The following is a 21,631-nucleotide window of genomic DNA, read 5'->3' on the forward strand; positions in this document are numbered from 1 at the left end:
ATATCAAACAGATTCCTGGACCCTGTCCAAGATGTACTGAATAAACTCTCTGCCCTTGACTTACCAAGTGAGGCTTTGGCTGGGTCACTTGACCTCTCTGAGATTCAGTTTCTCATCTCTAATATTGGGACATAGGTGAGGTTTGAATTAGACAATACTCAGAGCAATCCTATAAAGCGGGTATTGTTATCACCACCATTTTACAGATGAGAAAACAGGCTTGAAGAGGCTAAACAACTTACCCCAAGTCATGAAGCTGAGAAGTGGCTGAGTCTGAGTTTAACCCTCTACATTATACTTTATGGGTTTATGTCTTTTCCCAGAAACTGGGTCAGCTTTCCTGGAACCATGAGGTACGTGGGAGGGGACACAGGAACAGGTCAGCATTTGCTGCTATGTGGGCATCCTACTACACACATGAAGTCTAAAATCTCCCCACAAGGGGGTGTTGGGGGTAGTTGTCTCCTTTGGGAATTGTGGTCTGGGGAGTCGTGCTGGATAAGTGAAGGATTAGATCCAGGCTCTGTACTTGAGTTGCTCCGAGTCTGGCCAAAGCCATTCACTTAAACAGAAAGGTACAGTACAAAGGGAGGCCTGTTCTCCCAGAGGGGCTGAAGAGACTGAGAGCCTCTAGCAGCCAAGGAGTCTAGGAAAGCTTTGTCTAGAGGGGGTCTTTTGAACTTGGTCTTGCAGGATGAATTAGAGTTTTGCAATCAAGAAAGAGAAGGAAGAACATGCATTTCAGCAAAATGACCCGCTTAGACAAAGGCATGGAAGGGTATGTGTGTGGGGAATAACGGGAAGAGCAGAGGATAAAGAGGAGATGTGCCTGAAAGGGACCCATGGGAAGTGGTTAAGCTGGAGATTTCATTTAAATTCTATTTAAGTTTTTGAGAGACTCTTTGGTTAAAAGAATGGAAATGCACTGGAAGGGGCAATGGAAGGCAGGGAGACCACTGAGGGAGTCCATTGCTAAGGTGGTCCGAGTAAGAGATGATGATGAATTTGAAAGACATTCAGGAAGCATAGGTTCTATATATAAGCTGGACCTTGGGAGTAATGCAGAAATGAAGAGGTCTTAAATATGTCACTCAGGCTTTTAGCTTAGTGAATAAGTAATGCCATATGTTGACATAGGATATTACAAAAGGATAAATAAATTTGGAGTATACTGAACATACCAGTCACCATTTACTGAGCACTTAGGAGATGTTAAGTACCGTGTCAAGAACTTTATATACACAGGGTAATTTAGTACTCAGAACAACCCTAGGGGGTGGATACTATTATTGTCTAATAAAAAACATAAATAGCTTTTCTGAGATTAGCAGGCAGCAGAGCCAGGATTGGAACCCACATCTATCTGCTTCCTATCTGCTTGAGCCCCACTCAATTCTACCTGATGGAACTGCTAGTCATCACTCGAGTCTCAGCTCAAGGATAAGTTGCTCTGGGGAGCCTCCTCTGATTCTTCCTGGGGTGTTTCCTCTGTGCCACTTGTGCCATACTTCCTTCACCACGTTTCTCACACTCTGTTGATGTTTTGTAGACCAGTCTGCTTCCCCATAAGTCAGAGAACTGAGGGCAGGGATGGTCCCGGTCATATTTTACATCCTTGATTCCCTAGCACATGTTGATTAGCTGACCGAATGCTGGTTATTCTAGGTAATTCTGTTCTTTTCTCCTCTCTATTCAATTAGTGAACAAGTGCTGGTAATAACGATCTCCTATATATTTCTTTTCACCGTTCTTTTCTCTCCATCTCCACTGCTAACGCTTAGCATTGAGCAATTTGAGATCATAGAAGGGTAGCTAACCTAATAATGCAGTCCAGGAGGCTTCTACGGCAGTGTTCCTAAAGCTTGAAAAATTAGCCAGAGATACACATTAGTAAAGAAAGGTAGATGGAAAGGCATACATAAAAGCACAGAGGGATGAAACAATTTCATCTGTATGGAAGAACAGGAGGGGTTCGGCATGTGTTACTAAAGATAAATAAATATGCCTGGTTGAGACTAGTGGAATGAGGGTGGAAAGGTAGGGCTAGGCTGGAGCATTATGGAGCTTGAGCTTTGGGGTGTGTGTGTGTGTGTGTGTGTTTCCTATACATGATAAAATAGACGTCTGTACAGGGAGCAGTCGGGACAGAGAGGAGGGAGTGAATACTTGTACCTAAGGGGTCAAGTAAAACGTAGGTGTTACTATATGTCTATTATTCGTAGACTAACAGTAATACTACGTATTTATTTCCCTGCTTGCTATGTGCCTGGTATAGCACTTTACGTACATTATCTCATCTAACCCTCATAACGTCTTGTGTAATAGGTGTTATCTTTACTATCTTTATTATCTTTACACATAAGAGGGAAAGGAGGCTTAGACAGATGAATACCGTTCCCAAGGTCACAGCTAGAAAGCTAACCCAGATCTGAAGAGTTCTTAAACACGAGACTACATTCGCTGAAGAGAGTTTCTTGAGATCAGGGATCATGTCTTTTTTGTGTGTGTGCCAGACCTAGGTCTTAGAAGACACCTGGTAAAACATTCGTTGAAGAAATGAATGGATGACCTTTTACTTTCTCCACGTGAAGAAAAAAAAAAAAAAAAAATCACGTGGTGACGTCACAGGGAAACCTCCTGACCACCAGGGGGCGCTGTGGACATCTCAGCGCAGCGGGGCTTCATTGCAGACGCCTAGCTTGTTCCGGTCGTTTGACTGGAGTTCAGCCAATCACTGTGCTCCGAGAGAGCTGGCGGCCGGTGGGCGGGGCTCCCGAGCCAGGCCCCGCGGGCCGCTGGGAGCGGCGACGTCGGTGTTGCCCGCGAACTAGCGGAGGGCGGGGGCCGGACGGACGAGTGCGGGCTGCGGCTCAGGTGAGCACGCGGTCCGGGCGGGCCGTTCCCTTCCCCCCGAGGCGGCTGCCTCGGCCGCCCGTTGCCATGGTTGCTGGCCTTGACCTCTGCATCACGGGAGGGGTGATCGTCCGTGTCTGCTCCCGCGCTGGCCAGGCCTGACGGCTCCCTCTCCTCTCCAGGCTCAGAGGTCGCGTCTCGGCGCCCAGCTGACCCTCTGCGAGCAGGGCAGAGGCACTTGCGTGAGGCACGTGTGTGAGGACTGACGCTGCTCCCAAGGCCGTGAGCCGGGTGGGATGGGGCGGGGACCAGGAGCCCAGCGGAGGACGACGGGTCGCTATTTGGACCCCGGTCTCACTTGCGTCCTCATCCCTGGACCAGGCGAGAGTGACAGTCAGGATTAATGTTCCACCCGCTCAGGTCTCCTCGGCTTTGTCCTCAAATCTCGCACTGCGGCTTCGGGTCCCGTTGGGCCTCCCGGGCGCCCGCACGAGGGCACGTTTCCCGGCAACCCAGCTGGCCTCTGCCGGACGCCCAGGCTTCCTCCAGGCCGGGCTGGAAACGTGCGTCACAGTATTTCCGACACGCTTTTGCCTCTTTCATTTTGATCCCCGGGGGATGACTTGTTAAGAGTATCTGGCTTGTCGTCAGCACACGCACCTGCTCTGTTCCTGCCGCCTTCGGAGGGCGGGTGGGTGGATGCCCGCTGTCGTTCATTCATTCAACAAACTTCCGGGAGCATTCTTAGGCCAGGCCGGGTGGTAGGGGTGGGGGAGGCATAGGGGGCAGTGGGGCGTCCGGACAGAGACCTCGCCCTCGTCCAGTGGTTTGAGAAATGCAGACAAGCGTGATAGGCCAGCGCAGTGTGGGACGCGCAGGCAGTGGGCGTCCGTGTCGAACAAACGAATGGATCGCCTTACCGGGAAATGATGAGAACGTGAGCAGGACGACCGAGAGAGACTCTGTGCCGCGTGTGAGAGAGAATCCGTTGCGGACTCACACTTGACATGTCTTAAGAAAAACTGGAAATCCGAATGGAGAGTTGCTGTTTAGGGAAAGTGTTTACTTATAAAGAGAGAACTTGCTTAAAAGGTGGGGAAGCGGATGGAGAAGTGTTCGATCGAAATTCTTCAGCGCCTCTCTTAACAACTTCTAAATATTATAATGTCACAGATCTCTGAGTGTAATCTTAAGAGTTTGCAAAAAGGGAACCTCTGGTAGGTAGTGAAATGCCAGGCTGATGAGAAAAAAACTTGCGGAAGCTCTCCCCAAATTCAGGATTTAGACAGAGACCGTACATACACCTTTCTGTAGTGTGTTCTTTGAAGTTGGAGAGGACTGGGTTCAAATTCAGCGGCTCTATCCTTCTAGTGGTTTTGGGGCAAGTTAACAATGTCCCAGAGCCTTTGAGGTCTTAGAAGTTAGGGCTGATAATTCCTACTTCATGGAGGTGTTGTGAAGATCAGGGTGACTAGTGTGTGAATCGTCCAGCAGAGTGCCGGGTTCTAAGACAGGCCCCGCCGCGGAATCTGGAGCTGCTGCAGTTGTTTCCCCGAGGATGGCCTGCTGCAGCCTCAGGTCCACAGAATGCTGGGATTCCTTCCAAGAGAATCAGAACCGAAGAGAGAGAGGGTGCGAGTCAGTCGTCTCATCTTGGTGAGGTTTTGACTGTTCACTGTAGACCATCGATAGCTGAGATGGAGAAATATCTACAGGAGCACCAATGAATGATCTTTTAGTTGAGACTTTTGGGCAAGTTACTTAACCCTTCGATAATGCCATTCACCTCGCAGGGTGGAGGTGAGAATGAAAGGAACTAGTGTATATAAAGTGCTTAGCCCAAGGCATGGCACTCAGTAAGTGCTCAGTAAATGGGAGCTATCGTTATTACAATAATTGTGAATAATCTTTGATAATTGTTAATAAGAGTAATAATCATTTGAGACTAAGTCATCCTTAGGATGACCCAGTTGTGTGTTTACATTATTTTGGAGGTGTCTTCATTTCAGGAGGCCCTGGTGACATTTCACTTTCTTTTTTCTTTTTTTTCCCCCCTGCTATGGCTTGTACAGTCGTGTTTTTGTTTATTTGTTTGTTTTGTTTTACAGAGAATTTTCAAGTCCTAGAGTGTCCAGAGTATATATGTAATGGGTTGGTGATATTTTTAGGAGCTTATTATGCAAATGTGAGTAGATAGGTTTTGTTGAAGAAGAGTGTATTTTGAAAGTGGTTTGGTCAAATGTATGGTGATGGAAGGAGAACTGACTCTGGGTGGTGAACACAATGGGATTTATAGATGATGTAATACAGAATTGTACACCTGAAATCTATGTATTTTACTAACAGTTGTCACCCCAATAAATTTAAAAAAAAGGAAAAAAAAGTGGTTTGGCCAGCAGATTTGTAAAGTATAGGTTTGTGTCATTGTTAGAAAAATCAAGTTCACAGTAGGGAAAAACTGTTATCTATTTATCTATCTAAAATCCAGAATGGTTGGGTGACCGATTAGGGTTTTGGCTGCTGAAATATGCTCCTTATATTTGACATGAAGCAAAGGAACTACTCATTATCCTGGAGCCAGTAGAACCGCAGTGGGATTGTGGGTGGTGGGGAGAGGGTGACTGGCTGTGCTCATGGAGACAATTGTGTGAAGCAGAGAAAGACTTCTTTCCCATTCTTAAAAGGTTTGCAAACTGTGGCGGGAGGGCCAGAGGTCAACAACAGGCTTGAAGCTTTATTAGGTGAGGCCCATAGGTCCCCTCATGGGGAACTCTGTCATACCTGGTTGCATAATTATCAAAGTATACTATATAAAAAATGGAGAGTCTTCTCTCCTTTTCTAACAATTGAATCTTTTGAAATTTCCTAGATTGTGTCAGGGGCCCGACTGTTGCATAAAGCAAAGTACCCTCTTGCATTACTCTGCATGGGGTGGATGTAAATTGTACCAGGCTGTCTGGTAAGGGCAGAGCCCTGGTAGGTTGTCCATGTTTGGTGGGGAAAGGGTGCTGGTGTCCCCCTAATGCTGCCTTGTGCTCCTCTGCAGATGTCATGTGGCCTGTGTTTTGGACCGTGGTACGTACCTATGCTCCCTATGTCACATTTCCTGTGGCCTTCGTGGTCGGGGCTGTGGGCTACCACCTGGAATGGTTCATCCGGGGAAAGGATCCCCAGCCTGTGGAGGAGGAGAAGAGCATCTCAGAGCGCCGGGAAGACCGCAAGTTGGATGAGCTGCTAGGCAAAGACCTCACCCAGGTGGTGAGCCTGAAGGACAAGCTGGAATTTGCCCCTAAAGCTGTCCTGAACAGAAACCGCCCAGAGAAGAACTAATGGAGGAGACAGGGACATACGGGTCCTTCTGTAGGCTGTGACTGGTCTCGCCACCATGTTGACCTGGCATCTAGAACCCACATCATGTTTGCTTTGTTGCTTATTCTGGCCCTTCCTGCCATGTACATACTGGCTGCTCTTCTGTGGCCAGGTAGATATACTAGCAGCTGAGGGGCCAGTGAAGAGGAAAGCCTTGGAGGGTTTTGTCCTGCAGGCTGCATCTGTTGTATACTGGCCACAACTGCCCAGGCTGCTGCACTTCTGGGTACACTGCTGGGAGGAGTGTTATGAAATGAACGTCGGCTGTCAGTCTCCATGGGGAGGCAGTTTGGCCTCAAGCGGAACTAGCTGGGATTGGGGTGTTTTCTTAGGAGGGATACCACATGTCTAGTTCCTGTTTGCATGGGAAGAATTCAAAAATCTACCTGTCTCCCTTCACTAGTTTACTCTGTCCTTTGTGCTCACTCTTCCTGAAATCCTGTCCTATCATCTCAGGAAGAGGATTCCAGGGAGAAGGAGAGCATTTTTCTGTTCTTGGAAGTCCAGGCTATTCACCTTGATGTAGGTGAATTTGCTCAGAAACAATCCCCATCTCTCACCCCCTATCACTGTATAGTGCAAAACTTCATTAAAGTGGCATCTGAGAACCATATTGATCTAATCCTATCTTCCAGACGGTGCTTGGGGTCTCCTTAGGAGTCAATGCAAGTGCAGGCATTTCAGGGTAGAATAACATTGGCCTTTAAGGTCTCTGGGACCCGGGGAGCTTTGTTTTACCAGTGTGGTGGCTTTGGATCCTGGAGGTGGTAAGTCCTGGAGGTGCAGGTCTCAAGAGCCTTTCTGTCATGATAATGAGAGGCTTATTGGACCTTTCCAAGGCTAAGTTAGAGTAGACCAGGAAGCTCAACAGTTGCTGTCAAATTTTCCAGTCTCTCTCTCTCTCTCTCTCTCTCTCTCTCTCACACACACACACACACACACACGCTTACACACTTTTCCCTGTAAAAGCAATACATGTACATTAAAGAACATTTGGTAGGGATTTTTTAAAAAGCCACCCACAGTCCCAGGGTTCTAGTACAACTAAAGAGTTAACATTTTGTTATCTTTCTCTAATTCTCACCCCGTTTTATTTTTAGTTAGTTATCCTTACTGTCCATTTAATTTTGTGTTCTTTTTTTCCACATAGTGTTTCATATAACCATTTCTTATCACACGGTCTTCGTAATCTTAATTGGTTTTAATAGCTGCATAATTGCCCATCAAGTGGAAAAACAGTATAGTTTGTTTTTAACAGTTTCCCTATTGCTGGACATTTGGGTTATTTCTGATTATTCATTAGTATAAATAGTGCAATGAATATCTTACATAAGGCTTTTCCTGCATTTCAGACTAAGTGGTAGGACTAGCAAATGGCATTTTGGATGAAATGGGATGAGCAGTTTTAAGGTTCTTGATGCATAACACCAAATGTCTTTCCTAAAAGGCTGTAGGGGTTTATACTAAAAGCTACCACTTAGGCTGCTGCTGGTGAGGTTGGAAGGGGAGTGAGAGCAGAGCACAGGAAGAGGCAGAAGAACCTGTTGTCTCATGAAGTTGACTTTTCTTTTTCCTTCAAACTTTTATTTATTTGAAGTGTGTTTTTCCAGGACTTATCAGCTCCAAGTCAAGTAGTTGTTTCAATCTAGTTGTGGAGGGCACAGCCCACAGTGGCTCAGGCGGGGATTGAACTGGCAACGTGTTGTTAAGAGCACTGTGCTCTAACCAACTGAGCTAATCGGCTGCCTCTTAAAAAAGATATTTATTAAAATATAGCTAACATACAATATTACATTAGTTTCTGGGGTACACCATAGTTATTGAACATGTATACACCTAAAGGAGTGATCACCGTAAGTCCCGCAGCCATCTGACACTACTATGCCATCACAATATTGTTTTTCACTTATTTATTTTTTTTAAAGATTTTTATTGGGGAAGAGGAACAGGACTTTATTGGGGAACAGTGTGTATTTCCAGGACTTTTTTCCAAGTCAAGTTGTTGTCCTTTCAATCTTAGTTGTGAAGGGTGCCATTCAGCTTCAAGTTGTTGACCTTTCAGTCTAAGTTGTGGAGGGCGCAGCTCAGCTCCAGGTCCAGTTGCCGTTGCTCGTTGCAGGGGGCGCAGCCCACCATCCCTTGTGGGAGTTGAACCGGCAACCTTGAGGTTGAGAGCCCACTGGCCCATGTGGGAATCGAACCGGCAGCCTTCAGAGTTAGGAGCACGGAGCTCTAACCGCCTGAGCCACCAGGTCGGCCCCCTATCACAATATTATTGATTCTACTCCCCGTGCTGTACTTTACATTAGATGTATAGCGTAGTGGATAGACATTTATATAATTTAAGAGTGATCGAGCATTATTACTGTATTATTGATTATTCCCTATGCTTTACATGCCCATGACTGTTTTATAACTGCCAATTTGTATTTCTTAATCCTTGCACCGTTTTTACCTTGATCCCAACTACTGTCTATTACCCCGATAAATCTAATACCCATCTGACACCATACATAGTTATTACATATCGTTGACTATATTCCTAATACTGTACCCCACATCCCTATGACTATTTTTTTTTTCCTTTTTTTTTTTTTTTTTCCCTATGACTATTGTGTAACAACAAATTTGTACTTCTTAATGCCTTCCCCTTTTTCACCCACCCCCAACTCCCTCTCATCTGGCAACTGTCAGAATGTTCTCTGTGTCTGTTTCTTTCTGTTTTTGTTCGTTTATTTTGTTCTTTAGATTCCACTTATAAGTGAAATCATATGACATTTGTTTTTTGCTGTCTGACTTACTCCACTCAGCACAGTCCATCCATGTTGTCGCAGATGGCAAGATTTCATTCTTTCTAATAGCTGAGTATAATATTCCATTGTGTATATGTACCACCTCTTATTCATCCATTCAGGACACTCAGACTGCCTTCATATCTTGGCTATTGTGAATAATGCTGCAATGAATGTGTGGATGAACACATCTCGAAGTAGTGTTTTGGGTTTCTTCGGATACCCAGAAGTGGGATTACTAGGTCCTTCTTTGTCCCTTGTTATAACCTGTGTTTTAAAATCGGTTTTGTCTGGTATAAGTATTGCTACCCCAGATTTTTTTTTTTTTCCATTTCCATTTTCATGAAATAACTTTTTCTATCCCTTTACTTTCAGTCTGTGTGTGTCTTTGGATATGAAGTGAGTCTTTTATAGGCAGCGTATGTATGGATCTTGTTTTCTTATCCATTTTACCACCCTATGTTTTTGATCCGAGCATTTACCGTTTGCATTTAAAGTAATTATTGATAGATATGTAGTTACTGCTATTTTATTATTTATTTATTTATTTATTTATTTATTTATTTATTTATTTATTTATGTCTTAAGTCTCTGTGAGATTCCTTGTAATACTGGTTTGGTGGTGATGAACTCCTTTAACTTTTATTTGTCTGGGAAGCTCTTTATCTTTTGATTCTAAATATAGCTTTGCTGGGTAATCTTGGTTGTAGTGCCTTGTTTTTCATCACTTTAAATATTTCATGCCAATCCCTTCTGGCCTGCAAGGTGTCTGTTGAGAAACCAGCTCTCAGTCTTATGGAAACTCCCTTGTAGGAAACTAACTGCTATTCTCCTGGTGCTTTTAAGAGTCTCTCTTTGTCTTTAACCTCTGGTACTTTAATTATGATGTGTCTTGGTGTGGGCCTCTTTCTGTTCATCTTGTTTAGGGCTCTGCATTTCCTGGGCTTAAATATCCATTTCCTTCACCAGGTTAGGGAGGTTTTCTGTCATATTTCTTCAAATAGGTTTTCAATTCCTCGTTCTCTTTTCCTTTTGGTACCTCTATGATGTGAATGTTGATGCTCTTGATTTTGTCCCAGATGCCCCTTAAACTGCCTTCATGTTTTTGGATTCTTTTTTCTTTTTGCTGTTCTGTTTGGGTGTTTGCTGCTACCTTATCTTCTAAATCGCTGATTGGATTCTCTGCTTCATCTGATCTGTTGATTTCTTGTAATGTATTCTTCATTTCAGTTATTGCATTCTTTGTTTCTGACTGGTTCTTTATGTTTTCTTTGTTCTGTTCTTTTATTTGGGACATGTTTCTTTGTCTCCCCATTTTGGCTGCCTCCCTATGTATATTTCTATGTATTAGGTAGAGCTGCTATGCCTCCCGGTCTTAGTTGAGTGGCTTTATGTAGTAGGTGTCCTGTGGGGCCCAGTGACATAGTCTCCCTGGTTACTGGAGCTGGCTGCTCCAGGTGTGTTCCTTGTGTTGGTTGTGTGTTTCCTCCTGTTATAGTTGAGCCTTGGTTGCTGTTTGCATGTCAGTGGGAAGGACTGACCCTCGGGCTTATTGGTTGTGAGGACTGAGTGTGGCTACAGTTAAGGAGCTGTTGTGGAGGACCTGACCCTACAGAGCAGGATTCACTAGCAGGGCTCTCGTCCCTTCCCAGTGTGTCTTTTGGGTATATCGTCCTTGGAGGCAACTGGGTGATACTCCAGCTCAGTTCGAAGCTGGCATTGGGTGTGCCAGCCCCAGGGCCACCTGGAAGGGGACCTGCTGCAGGCCAAGTTCAGCCACAGCCTGTGCCCTGCCTGAGGCCACCTGGCATGAGCCTCAAACCAATCCGCAGCTGGCCGCCACCCACACAATGCTTGGAGGTGCCTTGAGGGGCCAAGCCACAAACCAAGATTGGCTGCAGCTAGTGCTGGGCTTAGGGGCTACTCAGCCAGAGGTACTGGACATGCTGAAACCAGATGCTGTTTGTTTTGTGAACTTTTGAGAGGTTGGGAAAGTCTGCAGCATGAGCCAAGGCACGTGGTTTGCATGAAAAAGCCACTGGAAGCAGCTTGGGTATGGCCGACAGTTGCGTGGAGCGTGGTCTTAGATTCACCAGGGATAGCCAGTGGTGTTAATTATCTTAATGAAGATTCAGATATGGCGGCTGTGGCTGCCTGTGTCTGCACGCCGGAAGGGGCGGGATCAACAAAGAAACAATGGCTTCTGCCAGCTTCTCTGATCTGGAGAAAGCTGCCCATCCAGCTCTCGTCCTGAAGTCAGATGACTCAGTTCCTCTCTGTGTGTCCCTTTCACCTTTCGAGCTGCTGCCCCAGCGCTGGAGCTCAGAGCAAGTGAATCCGTGAATGAGTAAGTCCATGTGCGGGCCCTTCTAAAGGAGCGCCTGGGACTCCAGCTGCCCTCCATCCCACTCAGCCACAATTTCCGCTGGTTTTCACAGCCAGAAGTTATGGGGCTTTCTCTCCCCAGCACTGGAACCCTGGTGCGGGGCTGAGACCCCTTACTCCTTCTGGGGGAACCTCCGCAGCTGAGATATCCCTCCTGATTTTTAATGGTCACATGTGGGTGTTGGACCAGCCCGTTCTGCGTCTCTGGCCTTCCTACCAGTCTTGATATGGCTTCTTCTGTTATGTCCTTAGTTGTGTGACTTTGGTTTAGCAAGACGTCTAGTGATTCTCACTGGTGGAGGTTCTGTAGTTTTATTGTAATTTTGATGTGATCGAGAGCACAGCGTTTACCTACTGCGCCATCTTGACTGGAATCAGTCAACTGACTTAACCCTAAGTCAGCAAAGGCCAGTGATGAGCATTTGATGAAGAACAAAATGCCTTTAAAAGGGCGGAGGGTGTTTGCCCCACTTTGTATCTCAAGATTTGAGGCCTGATAGTGTTATCAGGTGGTGAAGGTAAAATTCCTGAACAGGTAGAGACACTGGCTGTGGAGTGACAGGAGCTGGGAGGATGTGGCAGGTGGTGGCCAGAGGGAAGGGATCACGTCAAATCGGTGGCTTCCCCCTAGTCGCTGAGGCCCACTGGGAATGTTGACATGAGCTGCTGCTGCTTCTCAGGGAATAAATCTGATGGGGCGTGTGGGGAAGGAGTGTCTGCCACAGAAGAAAGGATGGGATTTCTGGTTCCGAAGGATATGCCAAGCTCAGCTTGGGTGCAGGCTCTGGCTGATGGACAAGCCTCGTTGACAGACCAGTGCTGCCACCCTGTGGCAGTGCTGAGCATGAGCAAGCCTGGGATCCCTCCACTGGGCCTAACGGAGTAGCAAACCCAGGCTTTCAAGGGTGGGTCAGGTGGCTTAAATCAGCTGGCCAGGACAAGAACTGGAACGTACAGGCCTGCCTAAAGGGGGCAGTTGCTATTCAGCAGTGATATCGGATTTTTTTCAGGTTTTCTTCTAGAGATGCTAGAAATTTAGATGTTTATGCGTGTGTGTGTATAATCTGATTTTTAAATGTTGATATTTCATTTTTTAAAAAAGTTCTTAGCATGCCAGCATACCCATGGGGTTAATTTGACCTAGTGGCTGCCAATTTGCAAATTTTATATAGCAACCTAAAAATGTGTGGCAAATATGAGATCCCAGGAGTGGTTCCCTTGAAACCCTTTTAGGCATGCTGCACACAGGTAGCGTAATATTAGCCGAAGCAAAACATTAGAGGACCCAAGAGCTGCAGAAACAATACCAAAAAGTGTTTCCCATAGGCTGACAGTTTTGGTCTTTCAGATATTTTAGAGTAACCCTGCCTATGTACCTTCCTCCCAGTGCCTGGCTGAGAAAGCCCTCTCTTTGGAAATCTAAATTGCTCCCTTCTTCCAGTCTCGCTTTGATTGTGCCCCTGTTAAGTAATTTCATTTCCTAGGGCTTGCCCTCACTGAATTTCTGCCTCCAGCCGGTCTATTAATACTCTGTTAGCTTTCTTTCCCACGGGCTGGCTAGGATCGGCTGCTGCCGTGCTGCTGTAAGGTCGTGCGTGCTCTCTTGCCCCTGCTAGCTGACACTAAGTAGCAGGGTTGATGGGCCTGTGGCAACGGCAGGCCAAGGTTGCTGGGATGTACCGGGGCCTGCACTGGTTTTCTTCCATGCTTGCTGATTCATTGTGGAGGCAGGTGACCCTCTCTTGGACTGGCCCAACAGTCATGATTCACTAAAACAGCTTAGTAAGTGGATGCGCTTGGGGCTTTCTGCTTGTTGTGCCTTGGATGTCTTCCCGCCCCGGTGATGGTGGTGGCTTTAGAGCACGGCAGGAATCACTTCTGTCCCCTCAGTGGCCCAGTGTCTGGTGCTTTTCCATTCTCTTTGGAGCCTTTCCTGTGCCTGTTGCTGTGTTAGCACAAGTCAGTTGGGCAGCTGCCAGGACAAGCCTGCCAGGGAGCCTTTGACTCTTGTCAGCTTCCCAGGGTCCCGGGCTGGTGGGGCTGTCAGCTGAATGAAACACCGTGAGATTAGCCTCCCTAGAGTCACTTGGGAGCCAGGCAATGAAATGAAAAAGCTCCTGTCTTGCTTCACTTTTCCTTTTGCACTTTGGCATGCGTCCCTAGGCACTTGCAGAGTGATGAGCCCGGGTATTGTGATAAAGTAAAAATAAAGTGGGTTCTAGAGTCTGACAGACTTGAGTTGTGAATACTGCCTTAACCAGCAGCCGAATGACCTTGGGCAAGCCACTTAGCCTGTCCCAGCCTCAGTATCCTCATCTGTAAAACAGGGAGAAGAATACCTATTTTTGCTGGGTTGTTGTCAGGAGAACGTAACATGCAAAGTTCCTAGCAGCGCCCATGGCAACCAGTAGGTGCTCAATAAATAGTAACTGCTTTATTGCAAGAAAAGCCTCCATTTCCTGCCATAGTTGTGTGTATCCTTGTGATCCTGATGAGGCAGGGATCCGCAGCTAGAACGGCCTTGGCTGGGAGAGCAGGCCCAGGGACCCTCACAGGCCTGGTGGTTGAGGGCTTCTTAGGGGTGTTTTACAGGAAAGACGCCTTGCCTAAGAACCAAGCTGACCGGGGTGTTGCAGGCTTCAGACCTGGGTTGCTAAGTAGTAGTTCCACTGGTGCTGTCTGCCAGGTCACAGATGAGAAGTGGGGGGCAAGGTGTTTGCAGGATACCCAAGCGTGTCGTGTCAGGGGAATGGGTGGAGGAAAGAGCCTTGGACTGAGCAGGAGAATCAAGGTGACCTGAGACATGCCTCTTCATCTCTCCTGGTCTTGGTGTCCCCACCTGCAAAATGGCACTCATGTGTTCCCTGCTGATAGTGTAAAAGGAGTGAGACAAACCAGTTTAGAGAGTGCTTTGAAAACATGCGCTATGCTATACAGCCCACGAAAGCCTTGCTGTTATCAAATTGAGATGGCAGCCAGTTTGAATCATGAAATAGAAATAGATGCTCTTTCATTCCTTTTCTGTACACAGTCTCAAAGTATTTGCGAAGTAGAAGTCTTTGGGCAGTTAGCTTCCAGAGCAAAGAGGAGTAATTAGGAATTAGTGCGTCAGTTCCAGCGGTGCCTCATGTACTTAAAAACAATTTGTTCTTTTTGAATTAAATGTGTTAACATTTGTTATCTATCACATCCTTTTTACATGACACAAAGGTAAAGCCTGGCTTTGTTTTTTTGTTTTTGTCTAAAATTTCCAAATGGGTCTTCCAAATAGTTGAGATTTTAGAAGACCTTTACCGGCGTCCTTGCAGGGGCAGCTCCTCTGTCTGGGAGGGTCCAGAGCCCTTCGTGCCCTTACCCCCCGCTCCACTGGCCCTGTGTCCTCACCTCCAACCCTGCCTCCCCATCTGTTTCTGTTCGCTTCAAGGCCTGAGCTGCCAAGTGACGTGGACCACGTAACCTTACTGCCTGGCCCTCCGTTTTTGGCTTCTTCAAAGTGTTTTGTTCTTTGTTTAAACTGAGTTTCTTAAGCGCCCCCAGGCCCATCCCTGCACTCCCCTCGCCCCTTGCTGCTTGCTCTCCGCCTCCTCCACCACAGTCGTAAAGCCATCTTGCCTAAAAGCCTTTGTATTATTACAAATCTCATATCCTCATTCAGACTGGCTGCCATGTCAATTTGATAAAAGCAAGGCTTTACTGGGCTGTATAGCATAGCACACGTTTACAAAGCACTCTCTAAACTGGTTTTTCTACAGCATGCTGTAGCTTTTGGCAGTATTCAGCTCTCTCCATGGAATTCTCTCTCGATGTCAGCACCATCTCAGGGTCCTGTCCCAGCTCTCCTCCCTGTTCTCTTAAGTGTGAATGTCCTTCCAGCTCATCCTTGACTTTTTTTTTGCCGGGCAGTTTTAGCCTCGCTTGTGGCTTCAGCCACCACCTGTGTCTACCTTGATGACTCCCAAATATCTATCTGTAGTTGTGAATTTCCCCCTGAACTTCATATCATTCTCTGAAACAGCTTACTATACATACATCTCTGTCTAGATTTCCCATTTTGTCTGATGATTAAAAGTGTTGACCTGTGTTGGAAGCTTAGCTCTATAATCTAGTTGTGCAGCTAGGAAAGTCACTTAACTTCTCTAAGCATCATCTATAAAATGGCGATAATTCTACCTGCCTCACAGAGTTTTAAAGACAGAGAGAGAATGTTTGTAAGACACCCAGGTTTGGCATAGGGTCCGTCTCTGTCCTGTTGCTCAAGCCATTTCTGACTCCCTTTCTCTCCCTGTCATGTGTTCCATCACCAACCTGTGGTGACCCACTTCTTCTATATCTGGAATTCCTCTGTTCCCTATCTTACTTCCCTGCTTCAGGCCCTCATCATCTCTTGCCGAAATTTTTGATCTCTTCCTAAAAATTTTCTATTTCTGCCCCCATTTTCTTTCTTTCTTTCTTTTTTCTTTTTTTTTAAAGATTTTATTGGGGAAGGGGAACAGGACTTTTTTTTATTGGGGAACAGTGTGTACTTCCAGGACTTTTTTTCCAAGTCAAGTTGTTGTCCTTTTAATCTTAGTTGTGGAGGGCGCAGCTCAGCTCCAGGTCCAGTTGCCGTTGCTAGTTGCAGGGGGCGCAGCCCACCATCCCTTGTGGGAGTCGAACCGTCAACCTTGACGTTGAGAGGACACTCTCCAACCAACTGAGCCATCCGGGAGCTCAGCGGCAGCTCAGCTCAAGGTGCCATGTTCAATTTTAGTTGCAGGGGGCGGAGCCCACCATCTCTTGCGGGAGTCGAGGAATCGAACTGGCAACCTTGTGGTTGAGAGCCCACTGGCCCATGTGGGAATCGAACCGGCAGGCTTCAGAGTTAGGAGCATGTAGCTCTAACTGCCTGAGCCACCGGGCCGGCCCCACCATTTTCTTTTTAAAACACATCTTGTTTGAGGTCACTCCTTGAAGACCTCCAGAGCCCCTTGTGTACCACGCAAGATCCTTCACCAGCTTGCCCAGCCTCCCTCCCATCATCCCCAGGACAGAACTTAGTTTTTGCCATTTCCTGAGCATGCCATGCTTGTTCAAATCCTGATGCCTCCGTGAGCACTGGCTAGCTACCTGGTGAACTCCTATTGTACCACAAGAGTTAGCATATGCGGGTCTGTACCCACTCTGCTAAGCAGAGATCGTCATTCCCTCCCTGTTTCTTCGGCCGTGTGTTCATTCTTCTGCAGCATACATTACAAGGCACTGTGCTGGGCATGTGTCTGTGCTCCCAAGACTGTGAGTTCCAAGAGGGCAGGGCCTAGGTCTCACCCACCTCTGCGCCACACAGAGGGCCTGATACAGAACAGAGTCATTTCCAGTAAATATTGAGTGGATGAAGAGGCCCCTGAGTGTGATTCTGGAATGAAGCTGGTATTGGGGCCGAGTGTGGAGACAAGCTTCTTTGGAAGACCAGGGGCATGGCTTCCAGGTGTGTGTTTGAGGTGCTGGGCAGCCTTGAGCTCAGAGCAGCAGTGTTTTTGCTGCAGCTTTGCCTTCCCCGAGACTGGTAAAGAGCTAAACTCAAAGAAATGGCTGGGTTACTTTTCCCAGGGGAAGTGGGGCTTGGGCTGAGGGCTGGCTTTCCCCTCTCGGTCGGACCTGGACCAGCACAGCCCATGATGAATTTGACCCTGATGACTCTGCAGTGGGGAACAATGTCCTCAGGAAAGCATTCAGGAAACCCTTCGTGTAGCAGTGATCAAAGCTCTGCAGCAGCTCAGCAGGGTGGATGGGAACACTCCAAGGAACCTGGCAAGGCCCCTGGGTTGGAGCCCAGGGAACTGTTTGATGCCCTCCGCAGGTGGGGCTCACCCTCACCCTCAGCAAACTCCTGGGCCCACCCTGTGGGATATGGAAATCCTGGGAAGGCGTTTGAATGCCTTGGAGCCTGAGGGACTGCTTCTTCTAGAGTGTCTCTGCTTTGTCTCCATTTTCCCCTTAGTGCCTTTCCTCTGGCCGAGGCCTTGGAGGGTAGAACAGACTGGTAGGGTTAGGTGGAAAGAAGCCTTGAAAACAGGGGCAGGCTTTGTTTTCCTCATTTCATCAAGAAGCGGATGTAAAGTTTCTTGTATTTATATGAAGCCCTCTTTTCATTTGTCCCTCATCCCCAGGGAGTTCAAATCGAAGGTAGAAGAGCACTGGTCCTCGTTATGCTTACAAAGGGGATCTGAGGCCCAGAACGGGAAATGGCTCACCCAGATAACACAGGGAATTCTTGGCAAAGCTGGGCTCGCGGCCACCCCGGGCCCCCTCCCCTTCCCAGTTTGCATCTTGTCATCACACCAACCCATAGTCGGCTGGCCTGCAGACCGGTTGATTTGACGAGAGGAAACACCCTCCAGTGCCAGCTGGCTGGTGGGCACAGAGCTGGCTCTGCTGCAGCCCCTCTGCTGACGGCTCACAGGACTCAAGCCCGTGGGGGAGGCCGCAGCCTGCTTTTCCTGCCCTCTTCCCGGTTTCATTTTCCCAGTGCACAGACCAGAGATAAAGCTTTGGGGTAGCTCTGCCCCTTTGATGCGCTCTAAGCTGTTTTCCTCACGTGCAAGAGGGTAGGAGGTCACAGTCTTTCCCACAGATGGAGTCCTGTGTGTTTATAATGTGGTCAATTGGTGACAAGGTGGCTTGTTCAGCTGCTGTTGTCCCCAAAGGCCTGTCCTTGGCCAGCTTTTGCCTCGCTGACATATGCTGGGGCCTGCATGGGTTCAGATCCCAGCCCTGCCTTAGCCCCTCTGAGAACCTTGGCTCTGGAGTTAGACTGCTTGGGTTCAAAGCCCAGCGCTGCCACTTATGGCGGTGTGGCGTTTGCCAAGCTACTTACCAGTGTTTCAGTCTCGTCTCAGATGGGGCTGATATATTACTTACCTCATAGGGTTATTGTGAGGAGGAAAAGAAAATACACGCAAGGCATTTGGAACAAAGACTCATATCATTAGCGCTTAGGAAGACCTGGTTATTTTGATTAAGTGTATTTTTCCATCCCAGGGATTTACCCACACTTCAAGACCCTGGTCTCTCCCTGGGCTCCAAAAGGAGGTGCATGAGTGTAGAGGGGAAACAGGCCTGTGGTGACGCGGTAGCAGAGGCTAGGGGCTGGTGAGGTACCTCGATCCTTAGACCTGAGGCCCTTTGGCTCTGCCGTTGGATGCTGCTCTGCCTGCTGTTTGCCTCCCTCACTCCCCAGTCCCTTCTTCATTGTCTTGGAGTCTCGTGGCATCCCCACTTTCAGATGGGTTCTACACAGATGTGGATGCGAACAAAACCAACTCCATCTTTGTACCCTGGAGTTGCCGTGCTGTGACCTTTGACTGACCTTTATGTTCTTAGCAAAGGATTCCAAAGCTTTCTAGTTGATGGTTATCTGCGTTCCTGAAAACGTTGCCATAAATATGTATTTTTTGTTAGTAACAGCTAGAACTGGCATGACAACTGAGATAAACATCAAACTGGTCATAGTACCGACTATAAACAGTCATCTATCACAAGACCACCAGGAGGTATGGCGCCTGTTGTGACTTCATTCTTTGTCTTGTCAATCATTAGTGCCTGAGTTACACTATACGAAAAGTACCATGTTTCCCAGACAGTAAGACCTAGCCAGACAATCAGCTCTAATGCGCCTTTTGGAGCAAAAATTAATATAAAACCCAGTCTTATTTTACTGTAACACTGGGTCTTAATATAATATAATAATAACAATATATATAAAATAATATAATACCGGGTCTTATATCAATTTTTGCTCCAAAAGACGCCTTAGAGCTGATTGTCCGGCTCGGGCTTATTTTGGGGGATACGCGGTACTGTAACGGGTCTGTCAGCGGAGGGAGGATAATTTGCACGGAACTGCCGGGTCATCTGTGTGCTTTGACCCTACCTGCCTATAAGTAAGTCATAATAAATTCTGTTATATTCTATGGACTTGCCCGCTTTGTTTGTCGGTCTTAAGATGCCTTCTCATTACTGTGGCCATTACACTTTCGCCCACCCTTGGGCAGGTCCCTAACACAGTCCTGGTTTGGTTGGCTCACTGCAGGACTGACCTGCAGGCAGACGGAGATTTCTGGAGGAGGCTGTAGAAGCTGGGTGACTGAGCTGAAGGGGCCCTGCCTGACTTTGGCTCTCGGAGCGGGAACCCATTGTGAGGCCCAGTTGGGAGTGTGTGAGGACGAAGACCCCGTGACCCCTCCTCATGACCCGCCAGACGAGGCAGCAGAGGTGTCTTAGTGTGCTAGGGCTGCTGCAACAAAATCCCACAGACCTAACCGGGGGGCTTAAACAACAGAAGTTGATTTTCTCACAGTTCTGGAGGCTGGAAGTCCAAGATCAAGGTGGGGCAGGTGGACAGGGGGCCCTGGTGTGACTCTGTGTCCAAATCTCCTTACAAAGACACCAGTTCGATTGGATCAGGGCCCACTCCAATGGCCTCCTTTTAACTTAATCACTCCATTACAGGCCTTATCTCCAGATACAGTCACATTCTGAGAGGTACAGGGGTTAGGGCATCAACATATGGATATTTTGTGTTTTGGCAGAGGGGGCACGATTCAGCCTGTAACAGGATAGACAGGGTGGCAGCATGGGAGGGATTGCCTCTGGGGAAATCTACAGGGGACAGTGGCAGCAGCCAGAGCCTGGACGTGGGGTGCCCAGACTCCAGAGGCAATGTCCCAGTGGTCCCTGGCTGCTTGCCTGGGACTGGCTCCTCCTTCTCTCCCCAAGAGGCCTTAGGGTGAGAACTGAACTCCAGATCCAGAGGCCGGAAGGCTCTGCCTCTGCGAGCTGATTATCCCTGTGGTCCGTGGGGTGAAGGAACAGTCAGGGGCCCCCAGGCCCGGGTCCTGTCCTTCCCCTGCCTTATCGGAGCCTGGAAGCCCTTCCTTCAGACAACTGTTACAGGCTGGCCTGGGCCCCAACTCTCCCAGTGGGGGCACACTGATTTGGAAGGGAATACCTGGCGCCGCCCTTGTTTTAGCTGAGCTCTGCCTCTACTCTGCCAGGTAGGGAGTGGGAGAAACAGCACCAAGAATCCAAACATCACTTTTACTATTTTTTTCCAGCAGATTCACCTACCTCCTGGGGTTGGTTCAGGCTGATACTCTATAATAGTAAGACTTTCCCCCCCAGCTCACGTGTTTTTTGATAAAAGCTGAGTGCAGGGTGGGGAAGTGACTCAGAAGTTTGCTGGGATTCCGCATTTGCCACAGATAAAGAACGAGCAGCTGGCCTTGTCCTGGAGCTCCTCTCATCCGTTTCATGCGATCCCATTCAGTGAGCTAGCGAGCATTTCAGGGGCTCTGAAGGCACAGCGCCCTTTCCCAGCCCTCACGTGTCTTCCTCTGAGTTCAGCCGCCTAGGGCATCTCATGGCTGTTGGTTCCCCCAGGCTCCAGGAGCCCGCAGTGGAGGCTGGGACCATGGACGCGTTAGGTGAGGACATGCCCCACCTCCTGCCCAGCCAGTTCCCAGGATTGTGGAGGTTCCCTGCTTCTTGGAAAAGGGCTAGAGGGCCGCCGCCTGCTTTCTCCCATGGAAGAAAGACTTAGTCTCAGGAACCTGAGGCAGACTGATCCCAGGAAAGAAGGGAAACCTGCTTGCTCACTGAGCTCCTGCAGCCTAAGTGTTGGGCTGGATGCTTCACAATATCTCATTGAATCCTCCCAATATCCTTGCAAGGCAGGGCCTCATTTTTATACATGAGGAAACTGAAGTTTGGAGGCCAAGACACCCTCGAAGTCACAGGTAGAGAAGGCGAGCGTGCTGGGAGTCAAGCCCACATCTGCTGGCTTTGCAGCTCTTTTCTGCCTGCAGTGAGTTGGTCCCTCCTGATTTCACTGTGCCCTTTGCCTTTCTTCCCCTGTGACAGTGGAGGGAGGAGGGTGGCGGGAAGAGGGTGGGAAAGTCAGGAGGGCTTCCTCCCCTTCTCCCTCTTATCTCCAGAGACCTCTTTGTTTTCCCCCATCCCCCATCCCTGGACACTTGGGGCCTGGGGCTCCTAACTGGCTGAGTTGCAGCTCTCAGGTCTCCAGTGGCTGGGCAGGATGAATGCGTTGTCACCACTTGACCTTCCATGCCAGCTCCCCCCCACCACAATGGCCTGAGGCTGATTCAGTGAAAGTGGCAGGCAGCTGACAGGGTGGGTGCAGCCCCCTGCTCCTCCCCAGGGTTGCTTCTATGGATGAAAAGCTGTCTATGGAAAGG

General features: G+C 48.1%; 1 protein-coding gene across 4 annotated transcripts; it reads left to right on the forward strand.

Moving 5' to 3' along the window:
• Positions 1-305: 305 nt before the first annotated feature.
• SMIM12 (small integral membrane protein 12) lies at positions 306-6,835 on the forward strand. 4 transcript variants are annotated; one of them, XM_081056891.1, is made up of 2 exons: positions 306-353; positions 5,900-6,835. In XM_081056891.1, the coding sequence occupies exon 2, from the start codon at positions 5,905-5,907 to the stop codon at positions 6,181-6,183; it is 279 nt and encodes a 92-aa protein (XP_080913017.1). In that variant the 5' UTR covers positions 306-353; positions 5,900-5,904; the 3' UTR covers positions 6,184-6,835. The 4 variants fall into 4 exon arrangements, with proteins under 4 accessions (XP_080913017.1, XP_080913015.1, XP_080913016.1 ...); XM_081056889.1 differs by lacking the exon at positions 306-353 and adding an exon at positions 710-2,874; XM_081056890.1 differs by lacking the exon at positions 306-353 and adding an exon at positions 2,902-4,509.
• The last annotated feature ends 14,796 nt before the right edge of the window (positions 6,836-21,631 follow it).

Source organism: Rhinolophus hipposideros, assembly GCF_964194185.1.
Source record: "Rhinolophus hipposideros genome assembly, chromosome: 8".
Taxonomy (NCBI): Eukaryota; Metazoa; Chordata; class Mammalia; order Chiroptera; family Rhinolophidae; genus Rhinolophus; species Rhinolophus hipposideros.